This window comes from Onychostruthus taczanowskii, unplaced genomic scaffold (genome assembly GCF_017590055.1).
Source record: "Onychostruthus taczanowskii isolate IOZ18803 unplaced genomic scaffold, ASM1759005v1 scaffold82, whole genome shotgun sequence".
NCBI lineage: Eukaryota > Metazoa > Chordata > Aves > Passeriformes > Passeridae > Onychostruthus > Onychostruthus taczanowskii.
Window position 1 is genome coordinate 1,936,329 of NW_024506112.1, and position 15,208 is coordinate 1,951,536.

Here is a 15,208-nt window from a genome sequence, read left to right on the forward strand (position 1 = left end):
CTGCTGATCCCATAAGATATGCTACCATTAGCCAGAATTTTGTATGGAGGAAGAATTGAATCTGGGTTGCATTGTTCAGTCAGTGGTTTCTGACAATTAGTCATGATTGTCTCATTCTGGGAATTGTAATTGCTTTTATTGCCAGTGTGCAAATCATCTTTGTTTTTATGCACCTTGCATTTTATTTTCCCTAAAATAGAAATCTCATAGGATTATTGAAAAAAAATGCATTCTTCCAAAGTGTTTTCTTATTGCTTATTCAGTCATTTGGATTGTTTAACTACAAGGGGAAAGTAATGGTTTTTTTAATAGTATTTTAAAATTTATTTATCTATATCCCATGTTTTCAGTGGACAAAATAAGAGAGCCTGCATTATGTTTCACCAAGATTAAAGAAAGAGATTTTATTGATTAGGAAGTTCTGAAAAATGAGGAAATCCATGAGCTGTGTAATTTTCATTCATTATAATAGAAAATCAGTCATTCCACTGCAGGTTTTTGTAGCCTCTTGAGCCCTGGCTTGGATTCTATATCAGAACCAGCCAATGCAGGTCACTTATCTTTAGGGGTGAACTGAGTCGAGCTTGTTTGTTTCCGTGAGATTTCTGTTGTGGTAGTTCTCTACCAGTTTGGTTAGCACTGGGGTTAATTTTACAAGACTCTTTACTAATGGATCTGTGATGTTTTGGAAAAGTTATTCCTACTTTCACTGGATACATCAAGGAAATAAAATAAAAATATCTGAACCTAACCCACTTGAAGCAATAGAAAATACTTACACACATTCCCAACACAGGTGCACCTATGCATCTTATTCCAGTTTTTTTTTCTTCATTGAAAAATCAGAGATTAATATCAGAAAAAGAGTACTTATTTTTGGGATGAGATTCATCTGATTCCTTGAATAGTTTGGCCCATATAATAATTCTATTTGTCTTTAGTGTTCTATCCTTTTTGTTCTCTGGGATTTGGATAACATGCAAGAAACTATTAATTTTCTTTTTTGTGCTGTTATTTTAGTTTTAAACCAAACACAAGGTGCACTATATGCTGCATCTTTCATACAATAGGCTTCCTTGTATTTTACAGCAGTTGTGGTTTATCAGGGTGTGCTGGTGCTCTGTACTGGGAGGTCTCAGTCCTGAACAGTTCCCCTCTCCTCTTGGCCCTTAAACCACTTTCTGCTGCTCCCCACTCCCCCATTTTGATCACAAAAAAGAGATGAGCTGCTGCCCTCTAAGCAGGGCAGTCTACTGGTCTGTGGAGCAACATTTACTCCTTAGTGGATAGTGAGAGCAAACTGTAGAATCCCCACTTGACTGTACTTAAGCCATTGTCACCTCTTGTAAGTGACACCTTTTCATGAATAGTAATTGGTACCCACATCTGACTTCTTTGTAATTTGCTGGTGGTGTTTAAATCCTTATATTTCTTCATATGTTAAATGACTGCTCAATTATTAAAAGCAAGTGTTCCCAGATGAGTTGATGTGCATTAATCAATGCCAAATATGCCTCATGTTCACAGCATACAGTGGATGTGGAAGACTGCAATGGCATTTTGAGTTCAAGTTTTAGCATAATTACACTTCATGCCCTCAGTGGTAGCTTTACCTATGAAAAGGTAGGAGGAGGATCAAATGGCATTGCATTGTACATCTGTTTTGAAGCCAAAATGCATTCTGGAGTTGGTTACTTTACACTCAGGCATAGAATAACCATGGCTGGATTAGCCAAAACCTTTTTTAGAGATACCTTATAACTTTTTAATATATCTTCAATTATTCACACAGTGATTGTCTGAAGGTTCCAGTTTTTTCCAAAGCTTCATTAAGTAAGCTTTTCTTTCCCTGTCTAAAAGAATCAAAGCTGGAGGCAAACTGAATTTCTCTTGATCTACTTGCTGTGACGGTCTGGCAGACTTCTGGCATTTCCTGATGAAGACTTCTGGTTCCCAGACAGCCATACCAAGTTCTGCACTGCAGAGTTGGCTTTTCCTTTGAAGTCCAAATGTGTTTTCTCTGGATTGCCATTGAGAACATGCTCTTTGGCATGGCTGCTGTGAATGATGCCTTGGCTTTATCACCTTTTCATAAAGCTTAATTGTTTTTAAAGGCAAAAAACTATAAAGGAAAAAGTACAAATGGTGCTTCCCTTCAGCATCTCCTGTACACAAATTGTATACTCTGGCACTTTCAGGGGAGGAGAAGAAGAAACTTGCAAGAAGGTAGAACTGCTGTATGGTTAACTGTGAAGTGATTGGCCTTCCTAGCAGATGTGGAGAGCCTTTTTGATCTCTCTACCACCAAATTTCAGTTCTGGCTTACTAGCATAATAAAAGCCACATGAGAAACTAAATTACTGGCATATTAATAAAATACATCATGATCATACTGATGAAGTTATAGTCAGTTATGAGCGTTAAGTCATTGAAGTTGCACTTGTTTCCTTTAAGTTACTCATTCTCTTTTCAGTTTGCCCCAATATCATTGTTGCATGCAGAACCCAGATGTCTGAGGTGGCTACTAAAATCATATACCTTTAGAGCATTAGATTCTGCAAGTACTCTTGTAAATCAATCAGAATTTCTTTCCAAGAAATGATAAATGAATTATTAGTTTGTTTTCATCTCTGAGTTCTGTTCACGTGGTCTAGGTGGTAATGCCAGAAATTGGCTCAGAAATGCTCAGCATGTCAAAGTAGCCTGGGGCAGAGGCACATTCATAGCCAACTGTTGCCAGGTGGGTCATCCCATATCCCATTTAGGCAGTAGGAATTGTGGTATTTTAGCACTGCTTTTACAAATATGTTCTAGTTGACGGAGGCATGTGGGATTTTTATTGGTTTTGGTATTAAATGGGGAACAAATGAAGGATGAAGAATCTACAGACATCTTCCTAGCATTGCATGCCCCTAGCTACTTCTGTCACATTGCATGAGAGTGGGCATACTGCCCCTTACTCAAATTGAGGCTTTAAAGTCCTTTTCAAATTAATAGAGGAATTAAATGCATTCATTACTGGAAGCTATCATTTTGATGGCAAAATTATGCAGAGACTGGGAACACCTCCAAGTTCCAAGTTCTGAATATCATGTTTTAGTGTATTTTACATGGCAGGTTTTTTCTTTTTTTTTTTTTTTTTTTCTTCCATGTGCTTTGGGCAGCTTTTAAGTTGAAGGAGTCATTAAGCCACAGTATCAGCTTGACATGTTTAAACTGCGGCCTGATTGAAAGTAAAATTGTATTTAGAAAGTGTTCTTCTGGACATGTGTGCACAGGGAGCCAGTGCACTAATGGAACACCTCGTAGACATTGTGCAGGGCATAGCCCCAGCTGTCTGGGGGCTTTGGGAGAGGAACTCCCTAGGAGCGCTCTCAGGCTGTTCCTGGTCCGTCTGCGTTCCTGCACACTGTCCTGAATGGCTGACCTCCACACGTCAGGGCTGTAAACTCTGGAGAGCTAAATGCAGCAGATGTAAAAATTCCTTCTCCTCCTGTTGCTGGCATGCCTGCTTCCCATTGCAGAGCTGAGCCTGTCATTTCAGTGCAGATGGCCAGAAACTCAATCCTACCTGGAGCTGGGAGAGCGTCTTTAGTGTCAGCCCTGTGTTAATGAATCTGTTAAATTAGCCTGTGCTGACACGGTGCTCTGAGGGCACTTTGTTGTACATAAGGGCTTGTATTGTTTGATCAGTACATAACTGAGAGGGTATTGATGTAAAAAGGTGCTTGTAGAGCAGTGGGAGGGTATCGGGTTAGGTCAGTGTTTGCACTGCTCAGACATCCGCAGGGAGAGGGGCTGGAGAACTGCACTCAGCCCCAGCTCCCTCCTTAAAACTTCTCTTCAGGAGCCCTTTTTCACTCTGTTCCCTCCAATAAACAGGGGTGAATAGAAGAAACTGGCCCAGACTGAGGATGTTCATCACCTTACAAGGTCTTTGGGTTACCCTAAACCTTTCAGTCTATCCTAAGTCTGAGTCCCTTGTCTTGGACGTCTCACCTGCTGAAAATACGGTGTCGCCAGAGAAAATGTAGAAGAGAAATTACAGTCTTTATACTCTATCCTTGATGAAATTGTTCTCTGTCCTCAGCCCACTTATATTTTCATTTTAGAGTCAACATAAGCAAATTTCAAGGTGGACTGTGGGGGGTTATTTGGATTTTTTCTTGTTTGTGTGGGGTTTTTTCCTTTATTGCTGTTGCTTTGTTCATATGAAAATCTTACACAAAAATGTTCTTGTAGGTTACTTGATTTCCAAAAAAATGTTTAGCTACAGGTGGTCATATTAGTAACTTTCAGGGTTTTTTAAGTGCAGCATTAGATCAGAAAAAAAAAAAAAAAGTAAGAATTACATCTTTTCACTTTTCAGAACTTGAAAGAATTACATCTTTATTGGTGTTGGAAAAACAGGAAATCTGGTGAGGGAGATGAACCACAAAGTTCATCTGAAACTTAAATTCTGGAAAGTTGAGTTTTGGTGGGACCTTGGAGGCACCTCTTTAAAGTAAATATGTTCACTGAAGAGATTAACATACTGAATATATTTTCAGACGAATATAGAGACAATGATATATACCTGGGATTCATGAGTTACAAACTGAGCATTTTTTGTTGACTGAAAAATGGATAAATTTATTTTCTTGTTAACTGCATTACATTAGCCAGACAAATGGTATTAAAAATATAGCTTTTTTGCATTTGCAAATGTTAGAGGAAACTGCGTGTTTGGGAAAAAATTGACCTATTTTAGTACAAAAAAATCCTCCTATAACTAGGATGGATTATCCTGTAAGAAACTTGTTGGATAGGGACAGCAATTTAATTTTTGTCTGAGAAGAAACTGATGTTATCTGCTCCTGGTGAGGTCAAGTCTGCTTGTATTTGTAGTCTCAATACAAATGCAGACTATAGGAGAGCTGATCATGTCACTGAGTCAAATATCTTTTTGCAGTTGGTGGAATTGGGAACATGGAAAACATTCTTCTTCGCTTCCCTAGCAGACACTTCAGCACTGTAGTTTTAATGTAGTTCTAAAATAAGATTTCTGAAATGCAGTGAAGTGAAAAGAATTAGTGTTTATTGTGGGCAGGCATTTCTAGAAGAGAGTTCAATGGAGATGGATACAGACAACACTTGGAACTTTCTTAGAGCCTGTAGGAGGAAAGAGGGATGGAGCAATGTATTGTGTGAACTGTGTAGTAATGGCACAGAGCTATTGCAGATAAATCTATTAACAGCTTTTGCAGGAGCCAGCCCAGGTGCATTTGTTGACTATGTATCTTCTTTCTACTCAGAGGACCCTTCTTGGTGGCTTTGGGAAAGTCATGGCATCCAGAGGAGTTTAATTGTGCCCACTGCAAAACCTCCATGGCGTACATAGGATTTGTGGAAGAGAAAGGGATGCTATATTGTGAGGTCTGCTATGAGAAGTTCTTTGCCCCTGAGTGTTCAAAGTGCCAGAGGAAGATCCTTGGGGTAAGTGACCAGCAAGTGGCCTGTTCTTTGGTGGGAACAATAATCACAGTGTTCAGTTTTTCTCTGCTGTGGAATTCCATTTTACCTGGCCCAGTCTGCATTCTTTCAAATATACTCTTGACACACCTTTTCTGCTCTCTTCACATGCAAAATACAAACTTTGGATCTTCTAATATTGAACCTTTTCAGTGTCTTTGAGAAAAGGTGCTGTAGGCTCCTTGGCTCTTCTAAGCTCAGCTCCTGTTTTTGTGAAGATGTTACCAAATTTTCCTGAGCAACATGCTCTTAATTGGCAGCTTTTCACAGAATGGAAAGGGGGAAGTGGGGGAGGGAAGTAAAAAGAAAAAAATCTTCCTTAGGTGAACTGAGCATTAAGAGCACAATGCTTGCTAGATGAGAAGAACTGAAATATTCCCAGTGTTAATGTAGATGGAAAAACGCGTTCTCCTACTGGGTACTGATATTGCTCATTTGAGCCTGCCAGCTGATCGGCTGCTGTTTCGCTGCAGACAGCAATGTGTCTGCATTCTTGTGTAACTGGGGTCATGCAGGGCTCTGGCAGCACAATTCTCAAGTCATATTTGGCACTATAGCATCTTTGAAAACAGCATAGAACAGTCATAATTTTCCGTGTGATGTCTTCTGATTAACTCCTCACGGACTTCAAGGGAAGGGAGAGATGTTGCTTTTCTTATTTCAGGAGCCCATTATGGGTGAGATCCTGATTAAAATTAAGAATTTGAACAAATGAGTTAAAACTTGTCCAACTCTATGTCAAACCTGCCTAAGACCCCAAAGGATTGCTCATGAAAAATAAGGAGATGTACCATAAATAAAGCACCTCATTAAGTTTAACATTGCAGAACTTGTGTGCACAACCCATTTTCAAAGTAGCAGCAGGAAACAAAGTATTCTTGAAATGCATCAAGTGTGGAGGCATGGCTACCACAATTCTAGTCATCACATCGAAATAATGTGTTCCTAACACTTTTTCTAATCCCCACAGGAAGTAATAAATGCTTTGAAACAAACTTGGCACGTTTCCTGCTTCGTGTGTGTGGCCTGTCATAACCCCATCCGCAATAATGTTTTTCACTTAGAAGATGGTGATCCCTACTGTGAGACGGGTAAGAAGCGACACAACCAAAGTTTACTGCAGCTGTGCAGCAAAGCAGAGCTCAGTAAGGTTGGGGAAAAATAATAATTCCCTTTTCTCAAGCTACACATTAGAAGCACTCCAGCAATTTCATGTGACTTTGATATGTCAATTCAAAGCAATAGCTGCTGCTGTAGACACTTTCGTTTGCAGCAGGAGGAGTTGGTGAGGATTTCTTCATCAGCTTCAGCAGCAGCAGCCTTCTTGTCACTGATTTTTACCTATTCCTGTTAAGTCCTCAGCTGGAGTATCAGTGATACATCAAAGTGTTAGTTTTAAGGTGACTTTCTGGTTGGCTTTAAAGTAATCTGAAGTTTATGTGAATCTGCTTATTTACCAAACACAAGCAAATGGCAGTGGAGTAGTGTGGTTTTCTCTGAATAGCCTTATTCACAGCCTGAGGGGCTTCCAAGAGTAAGCAGTCTGTCCAAGTAGTTTTTTGCAGGATCAAGGATAAAAAAACTGTCAGGGGAAAAATACAATGATAAAATTAGAGCACTTGAAAGCCTGATGGGCAATATTAAATGAACAATGTGGCCTACAAGTTCTCAGAGCATTTCTGGTTTGGTTTTTAGCACTTCAGCTAATCATAACATTTTTTATAAAATCATAAAATAGTTTGAGTTGGAAGGGACCTTAAAGATCATCTGGTTCCAACCCTTTGGCCAACACCTCCCACTAGACCATGCTGCTCAAAGCCCCATCCAGCTGGCCTTGAACATCTCTAGGAATGGGAAATCCACAGCTGCTCTGGGCAACCTGTTCCAGTGCCTCACCACCCTCACAGTAAAAAAATGTCTTCCTATTATCCAATATAAATGTACTCTTTCAGCTTAAACTTATTCTCCCTTGTCCTATCACTACCTGTCTGTGTAAAATGTCCCTCTGCAGCTTTCCTCTAGGCCCCCTTCAGGTACTGGAAGGTGTGCTGTAAGGTCTGCCTGGAGCCTACTCTTCTCCTGGGCTGGACAACCACAATTCTTTGAGCATTTCCTCAGAGGAGAGGTGCTCCATTCCTCGGAGCATTTGTGTGACCCTCTCTGGATGTGCTCCAGCAGGTCCGCATCCATGCCCTCTTAGGAGCCCTATAGCTGGATGCAGGACTTCCAGTGAAAGTAGATGGTTCAGAATCCCTCCCTTGCCTGCTGGCCACTCCTCTTGTGGTGTAGCCCAGGATACATTTGGCTTTCTTGACTGTGAGTGCACATTGCCAGGCCATGCTGAGCTTCTTGTCAGCCTGTTATTATTAGTGTGAACAGTTTTTATTTAAGTTGGTTTTCTAGTTCACTTAAAACTTTCCATGTACTCCTCTGAGCTAGGAAAGAAATAAACAATTTGTAAAACAATTCCCACAAAATTGAAGAGACAAAATTGTATGAAAACTATCTGTTTTCACAGTGCATGCTGTGTTGGAACTGTTGGTTGGACTCTTATTATGGTTTTCCTTCTACTCTTAGGAACATTGCAGTTTCACTAGATGTAGAAGTGGATTGACCAGAAAAGATTTAGCATGAAATTCTAATGACCTCTTTGGAGCTTAGATTTCCTTCTGATCCCAAAGTTGTTCACAGTGGATGCCAGGGAGAGTGCTAGGTACTGTAAGCATGAGGGAAGTAGGCCAGTTTATCCAAAATTTCTCTTGTAAGTGCTGCTTTAATGAGGTGTTGGCTGATACAAAAGGACACAGTAGGTTATTGCTAACTTGGTGACAAATGTAGGGTAGGGTGTTGCTCCTATTGAATTTGTGGAGCAGCAGAGGAAATGGGTATACGAGTGGCATCCTCCAGTGTGACAGCACGGTGAAATTTCATCCTGAAGCCATGTGAAGCCCCTAATCCTGAAACCATTTGATGATTCAAAAATAGTACTGGAGGAATCAATAACTCATGACAGGATTTGTTCTCCTAAGGTTCAATTCTTGTTCCAGCCACCAAATGACCCGCATGTCGTGCAGTGCATTGATTTGTGCTACTGTTACAATTCCTGTGCAAAATGTGCCTTTTTCTATAATATAAGCAGAAAAAACTGTGGTGAGATGTCAAGTGTACTGCACTTCTTACAAAGTTTATTTCTGAGATAAAAAGTTGCTAGTGCAAGTTAATGCAGACACAATCTGTGAGGTGTTATTGGCAGTGATACTTTGTAATGGCTCTGGCTCACTAACTAGATGTTAATTTGAGTTATATTAATTTTTCAAAGACTTTCAATCCAGCTGGAGTTATGAGTCTATGACTAATTTTAAAGAAATAAGGAGTAAATGTCACTGCCAACTTTCCTTCTTCCTAGTGCAAAGGAGAGTTCTAATTTTAAATCTGTATTTGAAATTATAACAGCGTCAGCTATTAGTATTAAAGGGGGATTAATCTGCAGAATGTTCTGGGTTTAGATGTTGAGGCTAAAATTAACATAAAAGTCTGTATATCTACAACTTTGAATATTTTTTAAGGGCAGAGTTAGTAGCCTAGTTTTGAAAATGCTGTGTGCAGGAAGCACTGATATGTGACTATGTAAAAAGCCTGCCTTGGAAGGCTTCTGTGGTATCGCAATTCAAGCATGCAAAAGAAAGCTGATGCCCTTCATTCTGCCTTATCTACTGCCCTTTCTTCAGAAGAAAAGCCAATAAATTTATCAACACAACCACAGGCCAACTTACAAAAGGTTTTAACTGCTGGCACCAGGAAAATATCAGTAAGATTCTGTATGACCACAAATATAAAGAACTGAAAGAATACAGTCATGAGACCGTGTTCTGCAGGGGTTTTGCACAGGCCTGTCCTACCATTTAGTGTTTTTATTTTTCTTTGTTCTTAAACACTTAAAAATTCATTCCAGTAGCATGGATTAATAGAGGTGATCAGTGAAGCAATTTCTTGCCACTGGCAGCTATCAAGGGCTTTGCTATTCCGGAGCACTTTTGTTCCCCATCCTGTTGAGATGTCTTCTATGATGATTCATTTTCTGGGAGGTCATCACACAAAACACTATCTTAGGAAACAAAACCAGGACTTTTCTTTTGGGCTTAACATCTGATGATCCTCTGTGGGCTCTGCTTCAATAAGCATTAGAGCTTCAGCAGATGTGTACAGTCTAGGTGAGAAACAAAATCCACTTCTACCCAGTTTCCCACCCTTTATAATTCTCCTTTGAAAACGACCCCTGGCATCTAAATTCCCTGTTAGAGGCAGAGCGTTACTATGGTAGTAACACTCTGTTACTGGTAGATGGAGTCCAAAGCTTCATCATGGCTGTCACTTTGACTGCAGTTCATCTTATGAAGTCATAATGTTGCATGGCATGTTTGCCATGTTAGTGTGTTGGTCCCAAATTCTCTCATGTTATAGCACTAATGCTACTGCTGTCTCTGCAGGAATAAAACATTTGCTTCCTAGAATGGGGTGTTTGAGAGTTGAAATAAGTGAAAAAGACCAGACAACTTGGGCTGGGGAAAATGAATGGTTCAATGCCATTTGTTTTAGTCGCCGCTCCCTGAGATTGCTGGAGAGGCTTCTCCATAGTAAAGGAGAGGAAGGGTTTTTTGGTTTGTTTTGGGGTTTTGTTTTGTTGGTTTCTTTAAAAGTCATGTAATGTACTTCAGTGACTGGAAAGATATTCTGATGATCCAACTTTCTAGACTCTAATTAGGACAGAAGGCTAATGATTACATGGTTTTGAGTAATGCACTCTGGGGCAAAAATTGCACCAGAATGTATGTCAGAGTTCATTACTCTCTGAGAAGGTCATAGTGTGAACAGCTGGGGTGTGGTTTCAAAGCAGAGTTGGAGAGAACATATGGAGCATGTGGAGTTCACATGGTTCACTCAAGGAGTGCATTTCCCTCACTCCAGCCCACTGTGGATCTCAAGGAAATGAAACACCAGGAATATGGAAGTATTGCCCAGTTGAAAGGACGAGGAAGAGAATGAATTAACAAGAAGTCAACATCCCAGGCTTTCAATCCAGGAGCTCTTTATTCAGTATACCCAGTCTAATAAAGCTGAGCAAGTCCAAATCTATTGGCAATGAAAGAGCAAAGCTCTCAAAGGGTCAGTCCTACTTTTCTGCATATGCTTTAAAAGCTGTTTGTATCTCTTTGCAGATTACTATGCCCTCTTTGGTACAATGTGCCACGGCTGTGAATTCCCCATTGAAGCTGGAGACAGGTTTCTTGAAGCCCTGGGCCACACTTGGCATGACACCTGCTTTGTATGCTCCGTAAGTAAAGCTGCTCTGCCTTTAAACAAACCCTGGCAGCAGTGCTAGCCTGACCCATATGGGAGTTAACAGCTCTAACCTCCCTCAATCCCCTGAGCCCGAACAAAAAGTGCTTTCCCAGCTATTTGGAAGGTGTGTTGCTATTGTAAGCCTTTGGCACGGGTGTGAGCAAAGGTGTCCTGGATTGCAGCCCTGTGTCCCAGCATTTGACCCTCAACATTTACTTCCTCGCAGTAAGTGTGGAAGGTCGTAAGGAAATGGGCTGTGTTTCCAAAGTAGTAAGAGTGCTTTTGACATAAGGACACTGTAATATTGTATGACCAAAAAAACCTTAAAGAGAAGCCTCAATATTAATGATTGGGATTTTTTTCCTTGAATTCTGAATCTAACTGTGCTCACACTTAAGCACCTCTTGTCTCAAAAAAGGTTATACTTACACCATCCACTAATATTACATAAAAAGAAGATTCCTAAATAAAATAGGTAATTCTTACTCTGAATATATTTGTGCATAGAACAATACCATGATTTGGCATTTTGAATTCTGAATAATCCATCTGAACTGGGTGTTCTTTTGTTTCTTACCCCATTTCAGGTATGTAGTGACAGTTTGGAGGGCCAGACTTTCTTCTCCAAGAAGGACAAGCCACTGTGCAAGAAACACGCCCACTCTATCAACATCTGAAACTTCGAGCTCGTCTTGTGTAACAAATGTACTGAGCAGAAAGGTTAAAATGTCCATGTTCAATAATTGGTTAAAATTATTTATGCCAAATTTTTCTAAAATGTAAAAGCTATGTGGAAACTTGCAGGAAGGATTGTACACTAATTTTTCAGAGTGTTTATCATTTATTATTTTGCTTCATAAAAAGAAAGGTATCAGGAATTGCACCCAAGCCAGACAATTAGAGTGTCTTTTTCTCTACGCTTTGGACATTACTGTATTTCATGATTTTATGACCACATTTATCAGTTTCATTATGAGAAGTGAAGCATCTATAAAAGTAAATACCTGGTATTAGAGGTCTCAGTCTTGCTGCTATTCAACAAATACAAGGAGATTGGATTCAGCAATTCAGATCACTTTATTTCAGTCATGTTTTTAAAGTGTGTCCAGAAGTATTGCAGCTAAACTCCATTAAAAAGTACTCAAAGTAAAGATAAGATTACACAAAAGATATAGTTCCAAATTTATTTATTTATTTTAAATCTGATATTTGTGTACAGGAAACTTCCTACATGATTCCATGTACCTGTGCCTTTGCACTTGAATTTCTGGTGGGTTTGCAAGGGACAGAGGTTTTTACAAAGCATTTAAGTGGCTATGCAGGTAAAAAGATTATTTAGAGATGCCACTTAAAACATAAATGGGATACTTCTCTGTAACTCATGTACTACCAGAACACTAGCCAAAACCCCCTGCTGCTGAGGGTGTGTTTGATAGAATGAAAATGTCGGATCAAGTCTTAAGGGAGCATGAAATTTCAACTCTTCTGTTTGCAGTTCAGGTTTTAGGTAGCTTTAAGTGCCTTGTAAAGGGGAAATTGTTCTGAATCTGCAGGTAACAGCGTTTTGTATCCAGAAGATGAGAGTCTGGTGCTGAATGAGGGAAGCTGCTGAAGTGCAGCTGAGGACATTGGTTTTTTCTCAGTACATTCTTTACCATGTAGCTCATGAATATATATATTGGTGGTGTGCCAGGTAGCCTACTGAAAACTTAACTTGCTCAGCTGTTAGGATTTTTATTAGTTAAGGATTTATTTTTCTCTTTTCTTCCAGATGTAGGGAATGTATTGTTAAATGATATTCCATTGGTTTAAGCAGCTCAGTACCTCTCAGATCTTGCAAGGGAGCAGAGAGACAATGCTGTCATTATGCATTTGCTGCTAGCCAGATCAGCTGATTCTGTGGCTTGATAGGAATTTTGCATCCACACAGAGAGGCAGCACAAGACCAGTGCACCAGCTCAGTCCCCCTTAGCTTCAAATTAAGGCTTAACTGGTTTAATTGGAGCAATTGCAGCAGCCAGGGAGGAGATGTGCTACTCTGCACAGGTGAATTTGCTTCAGCAGAATTGCTCAGCAGTGAAGGGGTTGGTCTCTCTTGGGACCAGAGCAGATTCCTGAAGGAAACCGAATTTACATGCTGTTTGATTCAACTGGGGTGTCAGAGCTGAATTGTTAGTCTTTAGTGCTCTTTCTAGTAGACATTAAAAATAACCACTTAGTGGTTTTGTTGTTGTGGGGTGGGTTTTTTTACTGATTCAAGGGATCATTTTATCCATAAAACCGTGGATAAAAAAAGTAAAAAAAAATTGCTATGGTTGAGTAAAGCAATTGTAATGAGGAACATCAGCAAAAGAGGTGGGAAAAATCTCAAAATTGCTGTACTGAAATATGAAAATATATTTGGCTTTTTATTAATTCAGTGAGACAGGTTCACATTGTGGGGCTGTTTCACTTTATTTCCTGAAGTTGTTTTTGTTCAATATTACCACGTTTCTTTTTTAACTTCCAGTGGTACAGAAGAAATTTAGTCAATTTGATGAATGTTGGTAAATAAGAAATTTGGTGGTACGGTATAAAGCTGTTTAAAATGTTTACACTCTTGTAGATCTACCCTTTTGTGAGTTTGGCTGAAAATCAGAAGGGTGGAAGCAGACTGGACAAGATACAGTAGCATATAAGCCAGGTTGCTTTTAAAATTAAGTGGAATGTGGAGGAATGAGACCTACGAACTAGGTTTCAGTGGAGCTTTATTGCACATGTGTGAGGAAAGAGGGAGAAATGCACAGGAAAAGGCGTTCCGTAATTTCTGCAATTCAAATCTTGCCATTTTAACGTAGGATAAAAACTTCTCAGTTTGTCATTGTCCTTAAAATCCAGTTAAATTTTGTTTAGCTTCATAATTTTAATTGGAATTTTATTTTTAATGCATATGCTCTAGGGTTTGAAATTTTGCAGTCGTTAATGAATTTGAGGACAAAAGCCTGAAAGGCTCCAATAGAACTGCTTCATTTAGCTGCTTTGCCTTTTAATTTCTGCTTTTATCTATTTGTTTAAAATTTTAAAGGAAGCATAGTCACTGATAGATAATGAATATTTAATGGCTTTACCAAATTATATAAATCAATTAAAAGGAACATAATTTTTATTGTTATTTTAATAAGTGAGATTTTAGTAGAGCACTTTATAATAATGCCATATATCTCACTGAATATTTATTACCTTTTTTTGTTGTTGTTGTTTAGAACTATTTCATCCTGGTATTATTTTGTTTTATTTTAAGCCTGCCTTTACCTCTAGAATCTTTTGGGGTCTGAGTGTGTGTGTTCAAATACAATTTTTTTCTAGATGCACACATATGCACGTGCATTGAGAGACATAATTATAAATGTGTATTTGAATGCAGACTTGACATAGCAAAAAATCACTTGGGGATTTAGTGGGATTCCCAACTTGTTGTCACACAATACACATATAGCATTCATGTTATGAGGGAATGAGTCAGGACAAATATATTAGTAACCTAACTACTGTATATCTTTGCATGCATTTTCAGTCAGTCATTGTTTTTCTTCCAAAACTGCCTGTGAGAGAATTTGGCTTAACTCTCTTTGGAGGTAGAATGTCTTTATAAGTGGATAATTGATCCATGATGACAGTTTCAGTAAGTTGTAATGAAATAATTCAGGATTACATGTAAATATAAATGCTTAATATAACAATGCCATAAACATAAAAGCAGGAGTTGAGTTGTGGTTCAGTGTGTGCTGGTCTGTTAATTGTGTACCTGTTTCTTCACAGAGCTACTTGCATCATCTAGCCATGCCAGCTGCTTTGCAAACATTGTTTTATGCTAAAATACCAGCTGTTAAATCCTGGTGATTTCTTTGCTTGTGTTTAATGATCTTTGGCATTAAATTTTGTCTGTTCACATTTGCAAATTTAATTACAATTGAAAAACATAACAAGCAAATAAACCCTACTCAAAACCTGAAATTCTCTGTCTTCAGTTTTGTGGTTGTTGGATACTTTCTTTTCCTTAAACATAGCCAGTAAAGGAAAGCCATGATTGTACATAGGAATAGATAGCATTTGAGCTGCTCATTGTCCAGGTTTTATGGTTTTTTTAGCTTGTTTTACAGGGAAGGACCAGGGAGTCCTGGTGACACCAAGGTGACCATGAGCCAGTGATAGCTCCTCTGAGATAAGGAGGACCACCAGCCTCCTGGGGTCCATTAGGCAGAGAATTGCCAGCAGATGGGAGAAGTTATTCTTCTCTGCTCAGCCTTGGTGAGACCCATCTGGGGAGCTGAGTCCAGTGCTGGTCTCACCAGTTCCAGAAATACAGCTGTACTGGAGT

General features: G+C 39.2%; 1 protein-coding gene across 11 annotated transcripts in view; it reads left to right on the forward strand.

Moving 5' to 3' along the window:
* PDLIM5 (PDZ and LIM domain 5) overlaps positions 1-14,844 on the forward strand; it is a 131,813-nt gene extending 116,969 nt beyond the window's left edge. For all 11 annotated transcript variants that reach the window (XM_041424433.1, XM_041424435.1, XM_041424430.1 and 8 more), the window contains 4 exons: positions 5,295-5,475; positions 6,482-6,602; positions 10,728-10,843; positions 11,439-14,844. In XM_041424433.1, coding sequence (XP_041280367.1) covers positions 5,295-5,475; positions 6,482-6,602; positions 10,728-10,843; positions 11,439-11,528 — 508 coding nt within the window. In that variant the 3' untranslated portion in view covers positions 11,529-14,844. The remainder of the gene's footprint in view (positions 1-5,294; positions 5,476-6,481; positions 6,603-10,727; positions 10,844-11,438) is intronic.
* The last annotated feature ends 364 nt before the right edge of the window (positions 14,845-15,208 follow it).